Source organism: Aptenodytes patagonicus, chromosome 2, assembly GCF_965638725.1.
Source record: "Aptenodytes patagonicus chromosome 2, bAptPat1.pri.cur, whole genome shotgun sequence".
In the NCBI taxonomy this organism is placed as follows: domain Eukaryota; kingdom Metazoa; phylum Chordata; class Aves; order Sphenisciformes; family Spheniscidae; genus Aptenodytes; species Aptenodytes patagonicus.
In genome coordinates, this window is record NC_134950.1 from 24088088 (window position 1) to 24106958 (window position 18871).

Here is an 18871-nt window from a genome sequence, read left to right on the forward strand (position 1 = left end):
CTAGAGCTGCTCAAATTTTGTTCTGGTCTGGACTCTCACTGACACTTATTTATGATACACACATACCCATCTTAAGGAACTTTTGGCAAAGCTCCTGGATGAGGTCTCTATTCTTTCCCACCCTTTCAGGGCCTTAACCTAAGAGGCGGCCAAGCAGCGGTCATTCTGTTTCTCTTGGGATCAAACTACATTACTTGGGGTGGGATGTGGTGAGCATATTTACACATTTGTTAAGTGTATCTGAAGTTAAGTATATGTGAAAACTGTTAAGGCAGAGAACAGTGAGATTTATATGTCTGATATCCTGGCAACATGGTGATGGATGCTGTTTTGGTTTCTGTTTTGGGAGGAGTGAGAGAAATTTGCCTTCCCTTCAGTTAAGTGTATAACTTTAGGTTTCAGAATTATGTATTCTATTTATTCTTCAGCTGAAACCATATTCAATGTGCATTTGACAGCTAAGAAATGTCTTTGCTGTAAAAAATGTACATGCGATTGTTTGTTTGTTTATTTAATAGTATGGCTGTACCACAGTCTGAAAACAGCTTTTTGTTGCTTGCTTGGAGATTTTTTCTGAAGCTGAGATGACTACACTGAGACACTGGTCATACTGGCTTCAAGGGGAGAATTGCCTGTGAGTGAAACAGTTTGCAAAGTCTGTAGACTTCTTATTTGTTGGTATTCTCAACTCCTTGTTGATCCTATTTATTGTGCTAAATTGATAATGTATGAACCCCAAGCTTCAAGGCTCCTGCCAAACCTGGTTTATTTTTTCTTAACATCTTGAGGTATAATTTGGCTCTGGAGTTTTCCCTTTCTATCTTCAAAGGATCAAAAATTGGCCCAAACTAGAGAGAGAATGTAGGGAAGAATGCATTGATACTCTTAGTCTTTCGTTAGTGTATTTTACTTGTCTGTAAAAAGCCAAAGCACTTGCCAAATGTGGGGTAAGAAAGACATTTCTTAGTATATTAGATTGGCAAGGATAATTTTTTCCCCTTCCTTTATAGCGTAGGCTATCACCCACTCCTTAACATAGGCATCTTCACTGAAGAGATTCCTTGTTATTGCAACGACCTAAAATAGGGGTGGTGCCATAAACCTCTCTCATTATTGTCCTGTGAAACATTGTAGGATTTTATGGCACTTGGTTTCTGTGGGAAAGGTTTTAAGTTAGCTACAGGGTATTGAGCAGGGTTTTTTTTGTGGCTTGTAATGTGTGGGAATGGTTAGGTGGTTGTTAGGTGTTTTGCTCCAAAGTTTTTCACATACTGAGAGGGAAATGGATTGACTGATCCTCTCTGTCCTGTACTGTAACTGGGAAAATGTTTCCTACAAGAAATCAGATTAATTTTTTTTTTGTGTTCCCATTTGATTTTTGTGATAACATTATCACTTTTATGTTTGTGGCGGGGATGAGTTAAGATGGTCAGGACTTACCTTGTCTGTTATTATGCTTATAAAAACATTCTGATTTATCATTCTAGTTTTCTTAAGCAGCAAAATACGCTTCCCCAGAAAGGCTTAAACTGTTCTAAAATGCTTTTATACAATACCTTGATGGGATGCTTTATCTGGTAGAATTTGGGATTTGTACAGAATCATAGATCACTCATGCTGGAAGGGGCTTTGGGCAGGTCTGTAGCCCAGCCTTCTGCCCAAAGCAGGGTCAATACTTTAGTGTTGACACCAGGTTGCTTGGCACTTTCTCCAGTTGGTCTTGAAAATCTCCAACAACTGATTTCATTGTCACTCTGGACAGTCTGTTCCAATGCGAATTGTCCCACAATTACCTTTTTTCTTACATACAGTTGAAAACTCCACTGTTTCAGTGTATGACCATGGTCTCTTGTCCTCCCACCAGGCAACCCCATGAAAAGCCTGGCTCTATCTTCTCAGTAACCTCCTTGTAAGTACTGTAAGACTGCTGTTAGGTCCTCCCAGAGCTGTCTCTTCTTCAGGCTAAACAAGCCCTGTTCCCTGAGCCTCTCCTCAAAGGGCAAGTGCTCCAGCCTCCGACCATCTCAGTGGTTGTCTGCTCAACTCACTCAAATTTATGAACATCCTTCTTGTACTGGGGACCCAAAACTGGATGCAGTATTCCAGATGTAGTCTTACTAGTGTCAAGTAAAGGGGATCTACTGGCTACTGTCTGACTGCATGCCTTTTGATGTTCCTGGGGATAAGTAACTACACCTTGGTCCAAAAACCAAAAGTATGGACTAGAACCACGTTTTTCAGTCAAGTATGTAGTGTATGAAGTCTTAATCTTCTTATCCCATGAGTGTATGTTCTTTTGTTCCATTAGTATATTTGTCTTATAAATGATTTGTAGTCAGACTCCCAAAATAGCAATACACTTTACATTTTAAAAATTGTCACTAGCATCTGTTTAACTACATTAAAGTTGCCATGCGTTTTCTGTTCAGTTAACTAGAATGTGTATTGAAAAACCTATATCTAGAGTAAGCTACAAAGGATTAAGTAAAAGTAGATGTGTGTGATAAACTAATGTTGTCTTTGCTTAGTTTTCAAGTTGAATAACATGGAACTAAAATAATCTGGTCATGTCTAGTCACGTAGCCCTATATTATGGAATTTGCACTTTGTTTGCTTTTTTCCACAAGCAAGAGCATTTCAAATCCTGAGAGACTGAAGCACCTTGCTTCTTAGTGTACTTTCTTCTGTTTCCTTTTTAACAACATGAAAAAATAACTAAGGGAGAATACATTTGGAGGTTATTAAGGTTGCACAGTTAGTCACTTAAAAGCTGGTAGCAGCCCAAATTAGGTTTGAAAGTAAATGAAATGTACACATAGCAAATTGGGAGGAGATCTGAATGAAGTATAGAGAAATCTACTACACATAAAAGCCTCTTTAAAATGCTGTTCAGTACATCTGGAGAAAAAACACTAAAACCTGCAGAGTACCCTGGAGAAAATTAATGCCAAAAGAGGCACAAGGTGTCAGAGAACAAAAACCAAGCCATGATTTCAACTGAAGTTAGGTAACTAAACAGACTAAAGCAATTCAATGCATGGCTTTGAGCAGTGACAGTCTGATGTCATAGGCACTAATCACACACTTAAAGCTCTCACATGCTACGTGCTTTGCCAGGCTGAGCCTCCACAGTGAGACATTATGGGATAAGTAGGGAATGTTGTAACCACATGTTGCAGCCACATGGTTCGATCTTGGGTGTTGCTCTACAAGATGTTGATCAACAAGGGGGCTTCAAACAGAAGCAACAAAATAGCTAACACTGACATGGTTACTGTGGACTTATATAAGTGTGAAGAATAATAAAATTGGTCTGTAATATATTTCTATATTGTATGTAGCATGTATTCAGTGTATGTAGTATGTATAAGAATTATGTCTATGTGTGTATATATGTGATATATGAAAAAGTTCAAGGAAATGAAAAATACAGTGCTTGAAAAAATAAAATAATCTTATTAAGTGCAGGGGAACGACAACTGTACAAACACCAGGTGGGATCGTGTCTGGAACGAAGCCAAAAAGAATTTTGGCACTGGGTCTGGATATGGCCAGGATTTTCTTCAGTTCTTAAATACAACACGCCTTCTTGTCCTCCAGCTCAGTGTGGAGATGCTTATATGCTCTGGTTGTATATAATCTCATATTCATAACTGTCAGGTATCCCCCATTACTTCTGTAAAATCCATCCATATTTTCCCGCTTCATTTCAAGTAAGAGAATTTGAAAGATAGTCTTTTAGGGAAGTACCTAATACCAGACCTGAAAAGATGAAACATGGCTCTGTTTTAATGTGTACATATGCAGTGGGTTTTTTGGAGTTGACAAAAGTTACAATTACATAGCTGACGTTGAAGTTTGGTCTACCTCATGTATTATACAGTATCTGACTGAACTAGTGATGTATAATAAAACTTACTACAGGCCATAGGTTTTGGTAGTTGTTTGACCTACAAGTAACAATATGGTGAAAAGCATTTCCTACATATGGAAATCTTCAGATTCATCCTCCTCGAATGCATCTCACATTTAAAAGGTTAGCTTCATTGCTAATCTTTTCAAACCTTGATTGTTTGTGGTAATGAATGGGAGAATAACACTGAAGATCTGATCCTATGGGTAAGTAGTCTCCTGCAGCACAGTTACTAAAGTCACTGTGAATTGTATATTCTAGACATCTGTGTAATGGATCTATTATTTGCATGTGAAAAAGAATGGTCTGTGATCTAGAATGAGTAAAATTCTTGACAATTAAGCATAGCTGAGACAAAAATTAGGAATGCTTTGGAAAGCTATACAGCGAAGAGACTAAAGAACAAGAATGCAGAAAAACTATTATTCCGGGCCCTAAACATAAACTACAGCAGGCAAGAGAAAGAAGCCTCATAATACCAGCTTGCATTCTGTAGGATGTTTCTATACTATAAAAATTAACTTTCTTAAATGAGAGAGTTCCCCTATTACAATGTTATAAACTTTCCAAACTTCTTTTGCAGACTTTTGCCCAGCCAGTTAAGTTTAACTCTGACTTTGGGGTTTTTGAAGTAGTTAATGATGCCCCACAATGCTTGGAAAGCCAGCTGAAAAAAATTCTACGTGATCAGAAACCTCCAAACTCCATTTATGATGTTCTAAGGAAAGCAAAGAATGATGGGCAGCTCTCCAAAATGCGCAGCGCTTCTCCAACCTTCAATATTGATCCAAATTACAACGCTATGGTAAGCATCTTATAGCCCCTGAGTTTATATTTAGATCTTACTGTAGAGATACTGGCAGTAGTTATTGTTGTGTTTGGCTTGGTAGCTTGGGAAAAATGTTAATTTATGTTAGGAAAACATAATGATGGGCCAAATTATGCCCTGCAATGCACATGTGTCTAGCAGACAAGTGAATGGAATTACACATGTAGATCCTGTAGCACAGAATTTTGAAGATTCTGTAGGTCAGGATTCAGTTGTGTGGTCTGAATACTTTTTAATATTAAAAGAAAAAATATTATGACAACAGTTACTTTACTAGTGATCCCTGGAATGTGCAAATTGACTGAAACTAATGCATCTCAGTCTTTCCTTATTAATTAATTTCCTTGTGTGGCTATGAGCTCATCTGTGGTCTGGCAACACATAAGTCTCTCTTCCATTAATTCCCAAAGGATTTACATGGTTAGCATCAACTGAAATGGCCAGAGAAAATAATCTTCGGCAACAAGAAAGCTAAATTAATGGAAAGATAGGTTGGATTTTAGAAAAAAATTGTTGATGCAGACTTGCTCAGACACTATCAATTTTGGTATTCTTACCTGTTTACTTTCAGGGCTTTCTTCAGCACCAAATCAGGCAGGTTAAAATTGGGAGTTGAAACACCATATGCACCTGAGAGACTACAAGACAGTATAATTAGTTGTGGGAGTTTACCTTAACAATAGCTTTGGAGGACAAAAAATATTTCACTGGAATACTTGGTTTATTCCTTTCTTGCTTACTTTGCATTGGTGTGACTGATGTGACTTCAGTTCATTTCATTCAAGGCCAGTCTAAGGTCTTACTACATTTTTAGAGGCGGCTGCTCTAAATTATGTCATAGCTGGAAAGCTGAGAGAAAATCAGGGAGTTGTAACAGTCTGCTGCTTTGCCCAGTATAAACTTAATGATTTTCAGAAAAGAAAACAGTGTTGAGAGAGGTCAAAAGGCAATGATGTTTAACAAAATGATAGTAATGTGACATTGCAATTATCTGCATCTAAACTGGACACATGCTACAATAGGACAAGGCTCACAGACATCCCTACCATGTTAAATAATTATTTTCACAAATACTTTGCTTGAAAGCACAGAAGCAGAAGAGCTATTCTCGATTACTTATTTGCTCTCAGGATTCAACTGAGGAAAAGTTGTGTGCTTGTGCAAGTGTGGCTAACGTTGCTCTCTGGGATAACCTCACATCATTGCAACTGTGGATGGCCTTTTTTGACAAATTCAAAGCCATTTCACTATTACTTACATCTTTCATGTGGTTTGGAGCAACAGGGTTCCTGTATTATTTAAGAATACATTTCTTTCTCTGGGCCATTTTCCATAGATGGGAAGCATTATGGCCTTTTGAGGAGCAGTATGCCTCAGTACACTTTCTTGTCCTTTTTGGGGGAAAGGGTGATGTTTCTTCTTATTTTTGACTCCTCCTTTACTGGACAGGTAACCTAGATGCCTCATCCAGTTCAGCTTGGCATCTCAATGGCCTACAAAACAGCATGCCAAAAATTGTTACTGCAACTACACAAGGTGAAAGAAATCAGCTTCATTCATTGTACTACACTATGACTGAACCAGAAGAAGTCATCCCAGACCAACTGCATCAAGTAGTTCAGTTCAAATCAAATAGGGTTTGATCTTTCAGGCATCGGGTGATGCTGCCTCCTTTGCCCTGACTGCTTTCTTTACACTGACTGAAGAGATTGACAGTTGCTTTGAATATTACGCTGCTACAAAAAGTCACCTTGAGTGGCCATCACTGGCACATTACTAATGAAAATGAGCTATGATTGGAGAATCCTATTAGACCTTTCCGGCTACAGCCTGAATTTAAACACATCTTGCCTAAGAAATACACCCAGTGGTATTTTCCTCTGTATTTTACTTCCCTCTCAGATTGTTACAAATTTACAGATAAACAAAAGTTCTCTGCATGTGTGCATGCACACTTGCAAGTTATTGATATGGAGGTAAGTATCTTCTTAGCAATAGTCAAAATCAACTTGGCGTAAAATATATTAAAAAAAAAAACCCCACGGAGTTCGGTAGAATTGATCACAACTATGGGAAGAAACTGGCTGGCATCCCACATACCTTACTTCAGAGAAACCCCAGTTCAGCAAAGCACTTAAGTGTGTGTTTAACTTTAATCAAGGGAAGTTAAACACATGCTTAAACTTAAACACGTGCTAAAAGCTTTGCTGGATTGGGTCCCAGCAAGGCCTAAGGCTGACTGGGTAAGGAAGCTAACCAAGGTAACAAAACCCATCAGATTAAATGTAGCATCTTTCTCTGGGGAAGGGGAAAGAGTAGAGGTTCTTTCCTTCTAATAGTATATAAAATTTTGTGTACCAGCCATGTACAGACGTGAACTGTGAACTATGAATCACTCAGATAAAAAACTGGGCTGTGAGTCAGTAAATACATAAATATTAAATGCCAAAATAAAGAGACGATCTTCTGTATTTCAAAAAAGCTTGTCAGTTACCAAAAAGAGGCATACACTGTGTGGTTGGGAGTAATTAGTCTCCATTGCCACAAATTACATTGTATGAGCCACTGCCAACATAAGCTTTCCATATTTTGAAATATTTTCTTCTCTCTAAATGAAACCACCCACTTTCTGAGTAATTCAGATTTTTTAATCCCCTACAGATATATATGAGGCAGAAATAACCCTTGTCCCTAATGGAATATTAGCTCATGGAAAGAAAATTTAAAATGTAATCTACATGAACTGATTATTTGATATAGCAAGTAGCATCCATCCTTGCCCAAACTTAATCTGTTTTTATGGACAAGCGGAGTTACTGCATTCTTCCAAATCATCAGTCTCACCTTCACTAAAAGGAAAAATGCACCTCAGATAAATAAAACAGGTCATACCCTAAGAGTGGAAAATGTACACTTAAAAAAGTTAAAAAGTGTGCTCTGTGTCATTTCTAAGGGAAACGGCTATGGATCATTGTGGCCTATAAACAGAGAGCTTGCTCTCTGTGTAAGACTCCAGGCATAGTTTTTTGGTTAGCTGGCTCTGCGTAGCTCGCTGCTCAACACCTCCCTTCCACCCCCCAAACCAATCTTTGGAGGCACCTCCCTTTCTGCTTTGAGGAGGCACTGAGGCTTAGACCGCCTGAGGAGAAATCTGTTATGGGCCCGACTGATAATGAACGCACTTATGTTTCCACTACAAGAGTTACTGTGTGCAATGCAGTTATGCAATGCTCCAACATAAAAGCGGGAAAAGTGATAACTTATTGGCTTTTTATTTGTTTGATTTTGTTTTTAATATCCACAGCTCTCCCATTCTGGAAGTATAATTTAAGTTAAGGGTTTCTTACTCCTCAAATTCTTGAGGAAAACATGTAATAGTGGCTATTTATAAAATATGATAAAGTCAGAAAAATTAGCAGTTTCCTATTGCAGAAAATTTATGAGCATCTAATTTGCATTTGGAATTGTACAGTAAAAGCATGATTCATATACACATTATTTCTGAAGAAAAAAACCCCATGATTTCTTTAAAAAGTTATATTCTTATAGGTGAAATCAGATTTAGACCTTGTTAGCTGTTAATCGGAAAGTAAAGTAACTCAATTGTCCCAGCACGATTAAGGCTAAACTGGATAAAAAAGGTGATGTTCATTGTATATTTGTCTTCCTGAGACAATGCTTCTGTAGAAGGGGGACGGAGAGAATCAGTTACATGGCAAACAAAACAAGAAAGTCAAGAATTCTGCATATCTTTGGCATTTCTTTTTTCATAGTGTCTTGATCGAGAACAAGCAATTCAGTGGATTAAGAAAGAACGGCTTCCAGCATTTATAGAAAGCGACTGTTACTTTGAATACAGGTACTGCAATCTTTTATGCTGTCTCTCAGTTTTAAATTTGTACATTTTTCTCTTCTAATTCATCTTGACAGTACCCTTCATATGTTTTTTTCCACCTCCTGTCCTGTTTAATTTTAGCATTTTAGTGACCTGGATAAAGTAAAATCAGTGAATTTTTTCACTCATCATTCTGTAATTTTCCTTGACCATGAATTACATACTATATTACACCATTACAGAGAGAGTTAGAGTGGGTTTTGCTGATTTCTGAATCTCTGTTCCACTGAGATATCATGGTAGCAATGCATCTCTCTCTAATCAATATGGAGGCCGTATAAGTGAAAGATACGAATCCATGAAATCTATTTGGAAAAAACAGCCAGTCCTTTTTATTTCCATTATTAGTTTTGTATCTTTGGGCCTACGGTCAGACTTCCTTTTGCAAGGTTCTCTGGGGGATGCCATGGCATAGTTGGATGATTTACAGTTATACACTTGCTATACTTTTCCAGATGTTCTTTCAGCAGATGTTCAGGAGGTTTAGTGTGCTTTTTGGAAGGATCTGCCTCTACATCCCTTAAGTTTGTGTTTAGAAGCTGATAATTGCAGTGTGTTTTAGGGGTCCTACAAGGAGAGGCAGCCTGGCATTAGGATTCACAAAACTCATGTTTGGCAATTGTCATGACAGACTAGTTACTGGGGTATGGACTTAAAAAATTTCAAAATATTTTTAACTTTCAATATCCCAAAGACTGCACTTACATTCAAGGGAAAACTGTGCAAAGAATAAACAAACTGTGAAAGAGTGCTCCATTTTACCTTTAATAGCAGCCTGCTTTACATGTATCTGGGCCTCATGAAACACTAAAAATTTAATCTTCTGCTACAGCAAAGTATTTCCTTGATCAAGCAGAGTTACCCAAGAGAATTAAATAAAACTAACTTTAAACATGTGCCTAATTTCCATTGATATCAGTATTTTAAGTTGCTTTCCTGAATCAGGATCCAGATAGGCTGAGATGCTAAAGGGGAAACTTGCATTTAAAGATGAAGACACCCCAACCCTAGAATGAAATAGTGGGGACAAATGAAACTGGGCATTCAGCTCACGGTCATAGGCTCAGGCATAGGCTTCTTCTTCCCTTCACATGCACCTTGGTTGGTTTTGTACTGCTTTCTAGCTTAACTGAGTAAGTTCTGCCACAGTTCTTGAGCCCAGAGCATCCTCATTATTGCCATGTACTTCTAGGATTGCCTTTCCTGAACATTGGAAGGTTCACACTAACACAAGGTAGCACTGGAGTGCTGTTCAGTACTTTGAAGTCCTCATATAGCAGCCAGCTGAACATGGTAACACCAGCTGCCCTGTTATCATCTGAAAGTTCAATTAGTATGATCACTGCTGTGGCATTGCTGCTGGAAGGTTGCTTGTATCAGGACCAGGAAATGCAGTGTCTGGTAATGACACAGGGCTTCTGCAATCTGGGAGAATAGTTCCATTTTAGCAATCAAAATATTCAAGGGCTTCTTGGCAGGGCTTGGGACTGCATTGATACATGCAAGATTATCCTGATAGAAATCAATTTTACTGGTAAAGCTTGATAATGCAAAGCAGGCCACCAAGCTGTAAAGCTGGTAGGCTATGGAATGGTAGTACTAGCGTTTATATATGTGACAGCAGGTGAGGGGTGAAATAACAAAGCAGATCATGAAGCTCCTTGTAGCAATTTATTTTTAGAGTGATCATGGTTTTTATTGCCTATTCTAGGGAAAAATCAACTGCTCTCTGACTAAAAGCTAAAGTTAACTATTTTCTTGTCACAACATTTAATTTCAGGCTAGCTAAATTGATATCACAGGTAGAATGGAGCAAGACTGGCATTAATTTCATTATAGATAGTGACTACTATCCCTGGATAAGGAAGCAAGACCCAAGTTCTCCCCCTCCTGAGGAGGATGACACTTCATTGACTATGAAGAAGTTCTGCATATCACTTGGCCAGGTAAAATAAGCATGTTTAGTGGGTGTAAAATCAAGCTAGATTGAATGCATTGGGTTAAATTATCGTAACTGAGGTCACAACCTAGTTGGACAACTGGTTCTCTGAATGTCCCTTATTTTCAAAGCTTTTCGTATTATAGAAGGTTGATGGGTTGTAATACAGCTTAAACAGAAGCTGTGTTACAAGTATGCTCTGCTACTGTCATACAGCTCTCTTCATTTGGAACTATTGTTACAGAAATCTACACAAACAGACTGCATAAAATGACTACAGACAGTAAGCCCTCTGCTCTCAGAAACAGTGCAATAAATAGGGAAATTTGAATTATTCTGACATTTGTTTTCCTAGGCTACAGTTTCTCAGACAAAGGATTGGTTTACATTAGCAAAACGAAGTGAATCCGTGAAAACTACAGATTCATTTATGCATCCTGTAGCTTCTAGTCAAATTCAAGATATTCAGTGTTTGCCTGGGCAGCATGAAAGAGACGATTCATTAAGCGAAAAAGATAGCCTTCTGGGTAAGTAACAGGGGCTCAGCCTTAGTATTTATAACACAGCTCTGACTAGGTGGAAAGAAAAGGCATTCCAAGGAATTGCTGCTAACTCCACTTATTACCTTCTGAGTATCACATGGTATCTTAGGCCTCAGACAGGGATTTCTTTCTTTCCATAGCCACAACATTAAATGAAAATTTGAGCTAGTAGCCAAGTAATTTTGTGATAGTAGAAGCCTCTTTTCTTACATATTTCTGTCTCATAGATGTCTGTAAGTTTCAGCTGAGGGTTTTTTTTCCCATTTGATATGTTTTGAAAGACTTTCTTGTCTGGATTCTTTGAGTATTTGATAATGTATGATTTGTGTTGCAGCCATCTTCTTAGGGTATTTATGTTGGGCACCTAAAGGCCTTTTGCGTGCCAATTTTTACGAATCTTATAGAACGTAATTGTTTGTGACACTCCTGTCTATCTGTCAAATTTAACTGAAATTGTCCAGCAGGTTTCAAAAGTACTGGGAGAGAACATACAGATGCACATATGGACATACCTGATTGTGTAGCTTTGCTTCTGCTCTGTAGGCAGCAGCAAGATGAACAGAGAAATCTCAGCTCATATGTTAGGGGTTCTCTCTCCCCCATTCTCAGAGGAAAAAGCAGCCATTCCACTTTGAGACTTGTACTGCTGGACCTTGGAGTCCGATGGCTGAATGGAAAACTGGAAGACGTGATAACTCCAGAAGTCTGTCTTCTTCCCCAAACCCATGAGGATCACCCCAGGAAATACATTGCTGATGCATGGATTATTAATGAAGTTATTAAAGTTGCACTTGTTTGCAGCTCATGACTCTAATTTTTGCAGTGCTTTGAGCAGAGAGTTCACAAGTGCACCATTCTTGCAGAGCGTCGTAATGTCGTGTAGCTCTGTATCACAGTGGGCTGGCCATAGGCCTATGGAAAGCCTCTGTGTCTCTTCTTTTGCTGCAGTTGTCCTGCAGTCAACAGCATTTTTTCTCAATGAATATTTTACATTTTCTCACTGAAAACTTTATTTTATAACATAGACCTTCATTTTACATGTGCTTATTACTCTTCTTTATGCTTATTTCGTGGGAAATTCAGCATTCTTTCAGTCAGAAAACTTTCTTTAGGCACAGTATTCACCTGGTGTAGGGGTCAGGCACTGGAAGCAATAAAGGGCATCAGCTAAGTTTCTCAGAGCCAGCCTGCAATTAGAAAGAGTTCAATAGCTGAAGGTATTTACTTGGACAATCCAGTTTGAATTCCTTGCTCACTGCTTCAGTTGGATCAGGGTTATCAATTAATGTCTTGAGCAAAACCCTGAGCCACTTGGCTTTTGATTACTCAAGAGATGTGTATCTCTCTCCCTAATTCCTTCAGGTCCTGTGAAATCATTCTTCATGTTTCAATTTCACAGAACTGTGTTGAGAAGCTGTAATTTTTCTTTTTCAAGTGAAGACATTTGAAATAGTTTAGAAATAAGAAAAGCTATTTTAAATCACGCTGATTTTTATATTAATGTCAACATATTGTGCCGTATGTACTTACACATGAAATTATGTAAGTGCAGAGCAGGGAACCTCTATGCCATGTTCCTAACCCAAGTGTCTGTCTGTGACAGTGGCCAGGCCAGCACTGGTTAGACACAGCTTATTTTCAGAGGAAGATGGAACGAATGTCTAACTGCCATTGCCATTTATTGACTAGGGCACCATAGGGGGTTACAAAGGCTGGTAACATTACAAATGTGAATTCAGTGGATCTGAGAGATTTAGCCCTTTTCTATCACTGTCTGATGTAGTGTATGTGCTCAGAGATTATAGCACTCTCCTCACTGACAACATTTTTGCCTTAGTGATACAATGGAGTATGAAAGCCTACATCTTAGCTTTAGGGAAATACAGAAGATTCAGTTTATTCTATAATTTAAACACTGGATTGATATCAAGATATTGTAGACCCACAACTGAATTATGACTTTTTTTTTTTTTTTTTTTACTTTCACTTAGATTCTGTGTCTGTTCACCATATCTGTAGTTATTCTGCTCAGTGTTACAGGGTTGACTTGTACAGCATTAACCTAGCTAAGCAGTATGTATAGTCAAGGTCATCTTTGCTAACACGCTCCAGAAGTACTCGATTTGCTAAAAGTCTGGCATAAGTAGAAAAGATATTTGAGCAAGTTAAAGCAGTAAGTTTCTTTCTCAGCAGACCAGGATGGCAGAGCATGCTTAATAGCATGGGGACGATGAGGAGTTGGGTAAAAGGAATTAAGTAGAAAAGCGTAGACCAAAAAAACAGGGCTGGTCACTGTTCTGAACTTGTTAGTTATGAAACATCTCTAAATGGAAAGGAGCCATTTCTGGGTGGCAGACTGGACTGCAGGATTGTTAAATGTTTCCAGAGCCCTTGACATAATCATTTGTTTTGTTGTCCTTCTATGTATGTCAAGATTTTACCCAACTGACAGAGGCCTGTTCAATGTTTTAGTCTTTTGCAATAATCAATGTAAGTAGACAAAGAATTATCACTTACTAGCTTCCTCAAGCCTAAACAAAAAACAGTCCTGCTACATACTGTGACTTTGATCAAACTATGACCAAATGCTCAGGAAGAAACCAGGCCTTGCAGCACAACAAGGTGGTTTAATAAGTGCTGAGGAGCTGGGATGCTCAGCTGCGTAAACAAGACAATTGGCTCCAGAGGGAGTTGTTCCTGAACTCTGCTGCTCTGTTGGAATTCAACAGGGAATGAGTTTCTGAGTCATGGGGCTGAGTTTCTAGCCAGATAGCAACAGCAGAAGCACCTCTGCTACTCCCTGCTGTGCAGCGTGACATGGTCTGATTGTTCTGCAGCAGCACAGTATAAATACGTTGCATTTTTTAACTTGGAAATGTTGATATGCAAGAGAACAGTCCTGAATCAAAAGGTGTTCAATGATTTTTTCTGATTTAACGCAGAAGCAGGCTCCCTGTCTAAGGAATGCCACCAGTGGAGTTTCCTTTCCCCTTCAAGGACAGCATCAGCAAAAGCCGACATTATTAGGGAGAGATCCAGAGAGGCTGAGGAGGGTTCTTCTGTGGCCATTGCTGAACCTCCTTCCCACACTCAGTTAAGAGTTTATCTAGACCCAAAATGGGACAGTGCAGCAAAAGAAGAAAATGGACAGGAAAGTGCAACTTTTCAGACACCGGAAGAATTCATACCAGCTTATACTCAATTTGTAATGAAGGAACCTATTTCAGAACTGACCCGCCAGCCAGCTGCTGACATTGAGAGTGATGTGGATTTCCACAAACAGCCTGAAGTGTTTATACACGAGTTAGCAAATAATGAATTTGCCCATGGTACTGCAGAGTCACTCTTTTCCCGAAGTTCTTCTCCATTTACTGTCTTGGACTCCAAGGGAGATGTAAGAGAACAAGATACTGAAGAAGTAAGCTTAAGATCAAGTTCTGAAAGTGATGGGGCAGACAGTAGGGCTGCCTGGTGTATTAGTCACAGGACTTACGACACTGGCAACAGACATGAGTTTGAAAGATTCAAGAAGTTTATTAAAGGAACACTTGGGGAGAGGTACTGGTGGCTCTGGATGGATATTGAAAGACTAAAGGCTCTTAAGGACACTACAAGGCAGCAAAGGTACTTCCCATTATCTAACAGTTATTCCCATTTTTTTAATACTTGCAACCCAGCTAGATCAATGCAGGTTTGGGGATTTCAGAATCAATTGTAACGTTTGACTAGAACAGACACAATTAAAGTAATCATGAGTGTCCTGACAAGATCAGTCAGGAATGACTCTGCTGAAGCTGATAAAACTCTTTTTGCAGAGTCATGTTTGCAAAGCTTACATGAAGTCAGAATCGCCGTAATATTAAGGCTTTGTTAGAAAGAGATTTGGAAAACACATGGCAACAGAAAGAAAAAAAAAGAATAAAAGAATTTAAATTCACAAGTAGGGCATTCAGTGTGACAAACTGCTTTAGTGAAAGGCTCTGCTGGATTCAGATTGTCTATTCTAAGGCACTGTACATTTTATCTTATACAGAACCTGTCTCTAATTTGTGGAAAAATTGTTTTGGCTTCTGCCACTTGCAATTAAAAACATGTTGCATGACAGCAGTTTAACCAGTGGGATGAGCTGTACTTAGTTCTGTATAGCATCTGATACATGCTTATGTGACTATTTTTGTTGACTCAAGGCAACTCAGTAAGATGAAAAAACTCTACCTGCTGAGCGGTGGAGACTATTTCCTCAGTTCAGAAGTGTTACTCAGACTTGATCTACTGCATGGAGATCAGTGGAATATAAGGCATTTAAGACGGATTCAGCCTGAAGTAGTGAAACCTCTACTTCTTTACTGGTATGAAAAAATGAACACGAACTAAGATTCTATTGTTTAACAAATATCCCTTTTCTTTGATAAGCCTATTAGGTTTATTTCATCTCACTTATCCCTTTGCAGTTGTGGGAAGCAATGTCATCATAAATACTAGCAGATGTTGCCTCTGAATTTTTAGTTGAGCCTAAACTACGCTGCAATCTGCTGAGAAGCCAGGTAGATCTGCCTTACTGAGCCCTTCTTATTTTACTGCCAGAGCATCTGAGATACTTTGTGTATAGCTGCCTTGGTTACCATTCAACTAAACTTTAGGCTGCAGGGTAGGGAAATCCCTCCAGGCATAGAAGGTTAATTCTGTCCTAACCTATTCCCCGTATTGCCGTTCTCAAGTTTCTGAGGATGCTCTGTGTATACATCCTATCTGGAAATTGACCCTGAGACTTTACTGTTCAATGTCTGTCATACAAAATGCCTTTTACATATCGACAGCTTAAGCGAGGATACAAATTCTAACCTGTGTCCAAAACATAAGTTAAATTTTTGAAGATCTTCTCTCCTCCCCAAGGGGGATCAACAAATTACAGGCATAAACAAATACCTGCAATTGAGAACTTTACTGTGGAGCCTCATGAGAGTTGTGGTCTGTGTCCTGTGACCTACAGTCCTTTCCTGTTCTTTGCTGTAGGATGGATGGGGCATATCCTACTGCGGAGTCATACAAAGGCAACTACGTAATGGTGCAGAATTTGCAACCTAAGTTTATGTGTAGCTTGGTTTTAGATTTGGAAGAGTGCAACGTCTAGACATATCTTTAACACTAACTGATTTTTAATTCTTGGTGCATATAGCACCATATCTTGATACAATAAACACCATCATGGGGAAAAAAAAAAAGAAGCCAAATAGCCCAGTATTTCATGTTTTGGGAAAGTTCTACTTATTAGCTTCTTTTTTTCCTAGGGGTCCCAGATTTTGTGTCACTCATTCAACAGCAATAGAAACTGCCAGTGCAAAACTGAAGCTCTGGCACACATGCCAAGAGAGACCAAGGGTGGACATTGATCCTTTTCCACAAATGGTATCATTGCTACCATTGACACCTAAGTCTTGCATGCCCAGGATACCACCTTCCCTTCCTCAGGTAGGTAGGATCACAACATTGAAAAACAAAGCCTTGTCCCATCAAAAATTATGATCAAACTCCTTGAATTCAATGAGACAAGAATATGGTATTTGGCTGTTAGGAAGTCAAGATTTAGCAAACCAGTCTGTTGCAGATGGTTATGTATAAAAATGCAACAAAATTTTACTATACTTTATGCAACAGGTTGCTATAAATTGAGTCAAATTATCTTCTCAGTTACATCCTGGCTATTTCATAAGTCTTTTGGATAGATATTTTAGCTCAAAATTCTCAGAACTACAAAATTCAGGATCTAGCAGCGCAGATTCTGCCCTTCAACCAGCCTTATCTTAATGCAGAGTAATTCTTACAACTTCACTGCAATTACCCTGAATCTATCCCTCATGTTTGTAAAAAGGTCAGAGTTCTGCTCATTTTCTATCACCACAGTCTTTCAAGCAGCTACACATGTTTTTTGCTTTCTACAGAGGGCCATGAGCCACACAACACAGACCTTTTCACAGCATGTAGCAAGCAGGTGGCCAGTTCAGTTTTGACTCTTTTCTTCCTTGCAAGCCTAAATTTGAGAGGTGACTGCAATGAAAGCTGCAGGTTTTCAGCAACACAGTGTTAAGCCTCAGGACAGAAGGTACTTGGAGAATGTGAACTGAGACTGTGATTCCAATATCAAGAACTGGATGGTCTGTGCCACAGATCTGTTCACACACACCTCAGTTACTTTGAGTTGCATAGTTTTAGACTACAATTATATTTTTTAAAAAGCTAATTCATGGAGATAATGGAGAAAAACAGTAGGACAGATTTCCTGTTCAGAAGAAGCTGGGTTCAGGAGCCAGATTCCTGCTGATCACAGCAGGAATGGGAGCCAGAAGCAGCTGCCTCTTACAGAGACCATTTCTGACTTCACAAGGTGTGCTAATGACCCAGGAATAGCTGTAGGTCAGGAAGACAGGATCCTAACTCTGCAGGTTTTCCAGCCCCTGTTGAGTTCATCACTTGAAGAAAACTATGACCTGGCACCCATGAACCTCACAGAATCAGCTGATGGACTGTTTCTTGCTGCTTTTTTGGTTTTGTTTAGGTTGGTTGTTTTTTTTTTTTTTTCTGTGAGAAATCTGGACTTTCGAATCTTCCAGCTCCACTGTGCTTGCCAGAGCTTAGAAAGAGCACCAACTCTGGGTGAATTTCTGAGGAGACTCTGAATGCAACTGGTGTCTCCAAAAAGTCATAGCATTATTTTGTTCAAAATAAGTCAGTGATGGTGTGGCAGAATGCCCCCTTTCTCTCTTAGTCTGAGTGATTGTATCTGTCTTACGGCCTCGGTTTATAGTGAGCTACTTAAGGTAATCTTTTAGTAAAGATTCACAAAACATGTTCACATGCTCTTCACCTGACATCCTCTGTAATTCTATGCAAAGTACATGTAACATATTTCTTTCTGTTAAAAATGTAATTTTTAAGTTATAGTGGTTATTAAGGTATGCTGAAAAATCTTGGAAGATATTCAGAGAAGCTTTTTGCAAATTGCAGTATTACATATTGTGATTGACAATGAAAAATGGTCCTGAAAACCCTTGAAAGTTTTTGAGAAGTTAATGAGAACATGTTAAAAAAACACAAAGGTGGAAAAATAATCAGAATTACCTTATTTTTCTTTTATTTCTTTTAGAAAAGTAGAACAAGCTCACCAACAACTTTATTAAAACTAGCTACACCAAATTTGTCTTTGAAGAGATCATTAAGATTATCACCTATGCTGTCATCAAGTCAGAGCCCCCAAAGGGATGACATTTCTAGCAGTAGAAAGTGGTAAGTACAAAAGTCCCTTGTACATCTTTCTGCACACCAATATACCTCAAATATTTATGAAAGGCTTTTAGATCCTAGATTTAAAGATCATGAACACTTTTCTTTAACATAATAATCTGCTTAGTGAAGGTACAGATTGCGTGCATGGAGAACTCCTCCCTGGCTGATCATTTTCTCATTTGTTTGTGCCACAACACAAAAGGGTTTATTTCTCCAAATACAAGTGTTTTACCCTCTCTTGTATAATTGTTGATATTCTCTCTATATATTTATATTCTTTTAACCTGTCTCAAGCACTTGCCCTCAAAGATATGCTGTGTTTTGGGATTTCCACAGGGCCACATGAAAAAGTATTCCTCTACATTTTTTACATTTATTATAAATTTGAACTCCATGTACTTTTACCTCTACTATTCACTATGTCATTCTACCTCTCTCATGCCCTTTCTTAGTTGTTTATTTTATAAGCAGT

At 38.6% G+C, this 18871-nt stretch overlaps 1 protein-coding gene across 1 annotated transcript in view; it reads left to right on the top strand.

The window, feature by feature from the left end:
• The window catches only part of RGS22 (regulator of G protein signaling 22), a 64787-nt gene that overhangs the window by 8004 nt on the left and 37912 nt on the right, over positions 1 to 18871 (top strand). Inside the window, exons 4-11 of the mRNA XM_076332157.1 lie at positions 4497 to 4718; positions 8516 to 8601; positions 10418 to 10583; positions 10932 to 11103; positions 14061 to 14742; positions 15306 to 15467; positions 16407 to 16587; positions 18260 to 18399. Of these exons, the coding sequence (XP_076188272.1) occupies positions 4497 to 4718; positions 8516 to 8601; positions 10418 to 10583; positions 10932 to 11103; positions 14061 to 14742; positions 15306 to 15467; positions 16407 to 16587; positions 18260 to 18399 (1811 nt within the window). The remainder of the gene's footprint in view (positions 1 to 4496; positions 4719 to 8515; positions 8602 to 10417; positions 10584 to 10931; positions 11104 to 14060; positions 14743 to 15305; positions 15468 to 16406; positions 16588 to 18259; positions 18400 to 18871) is intronic.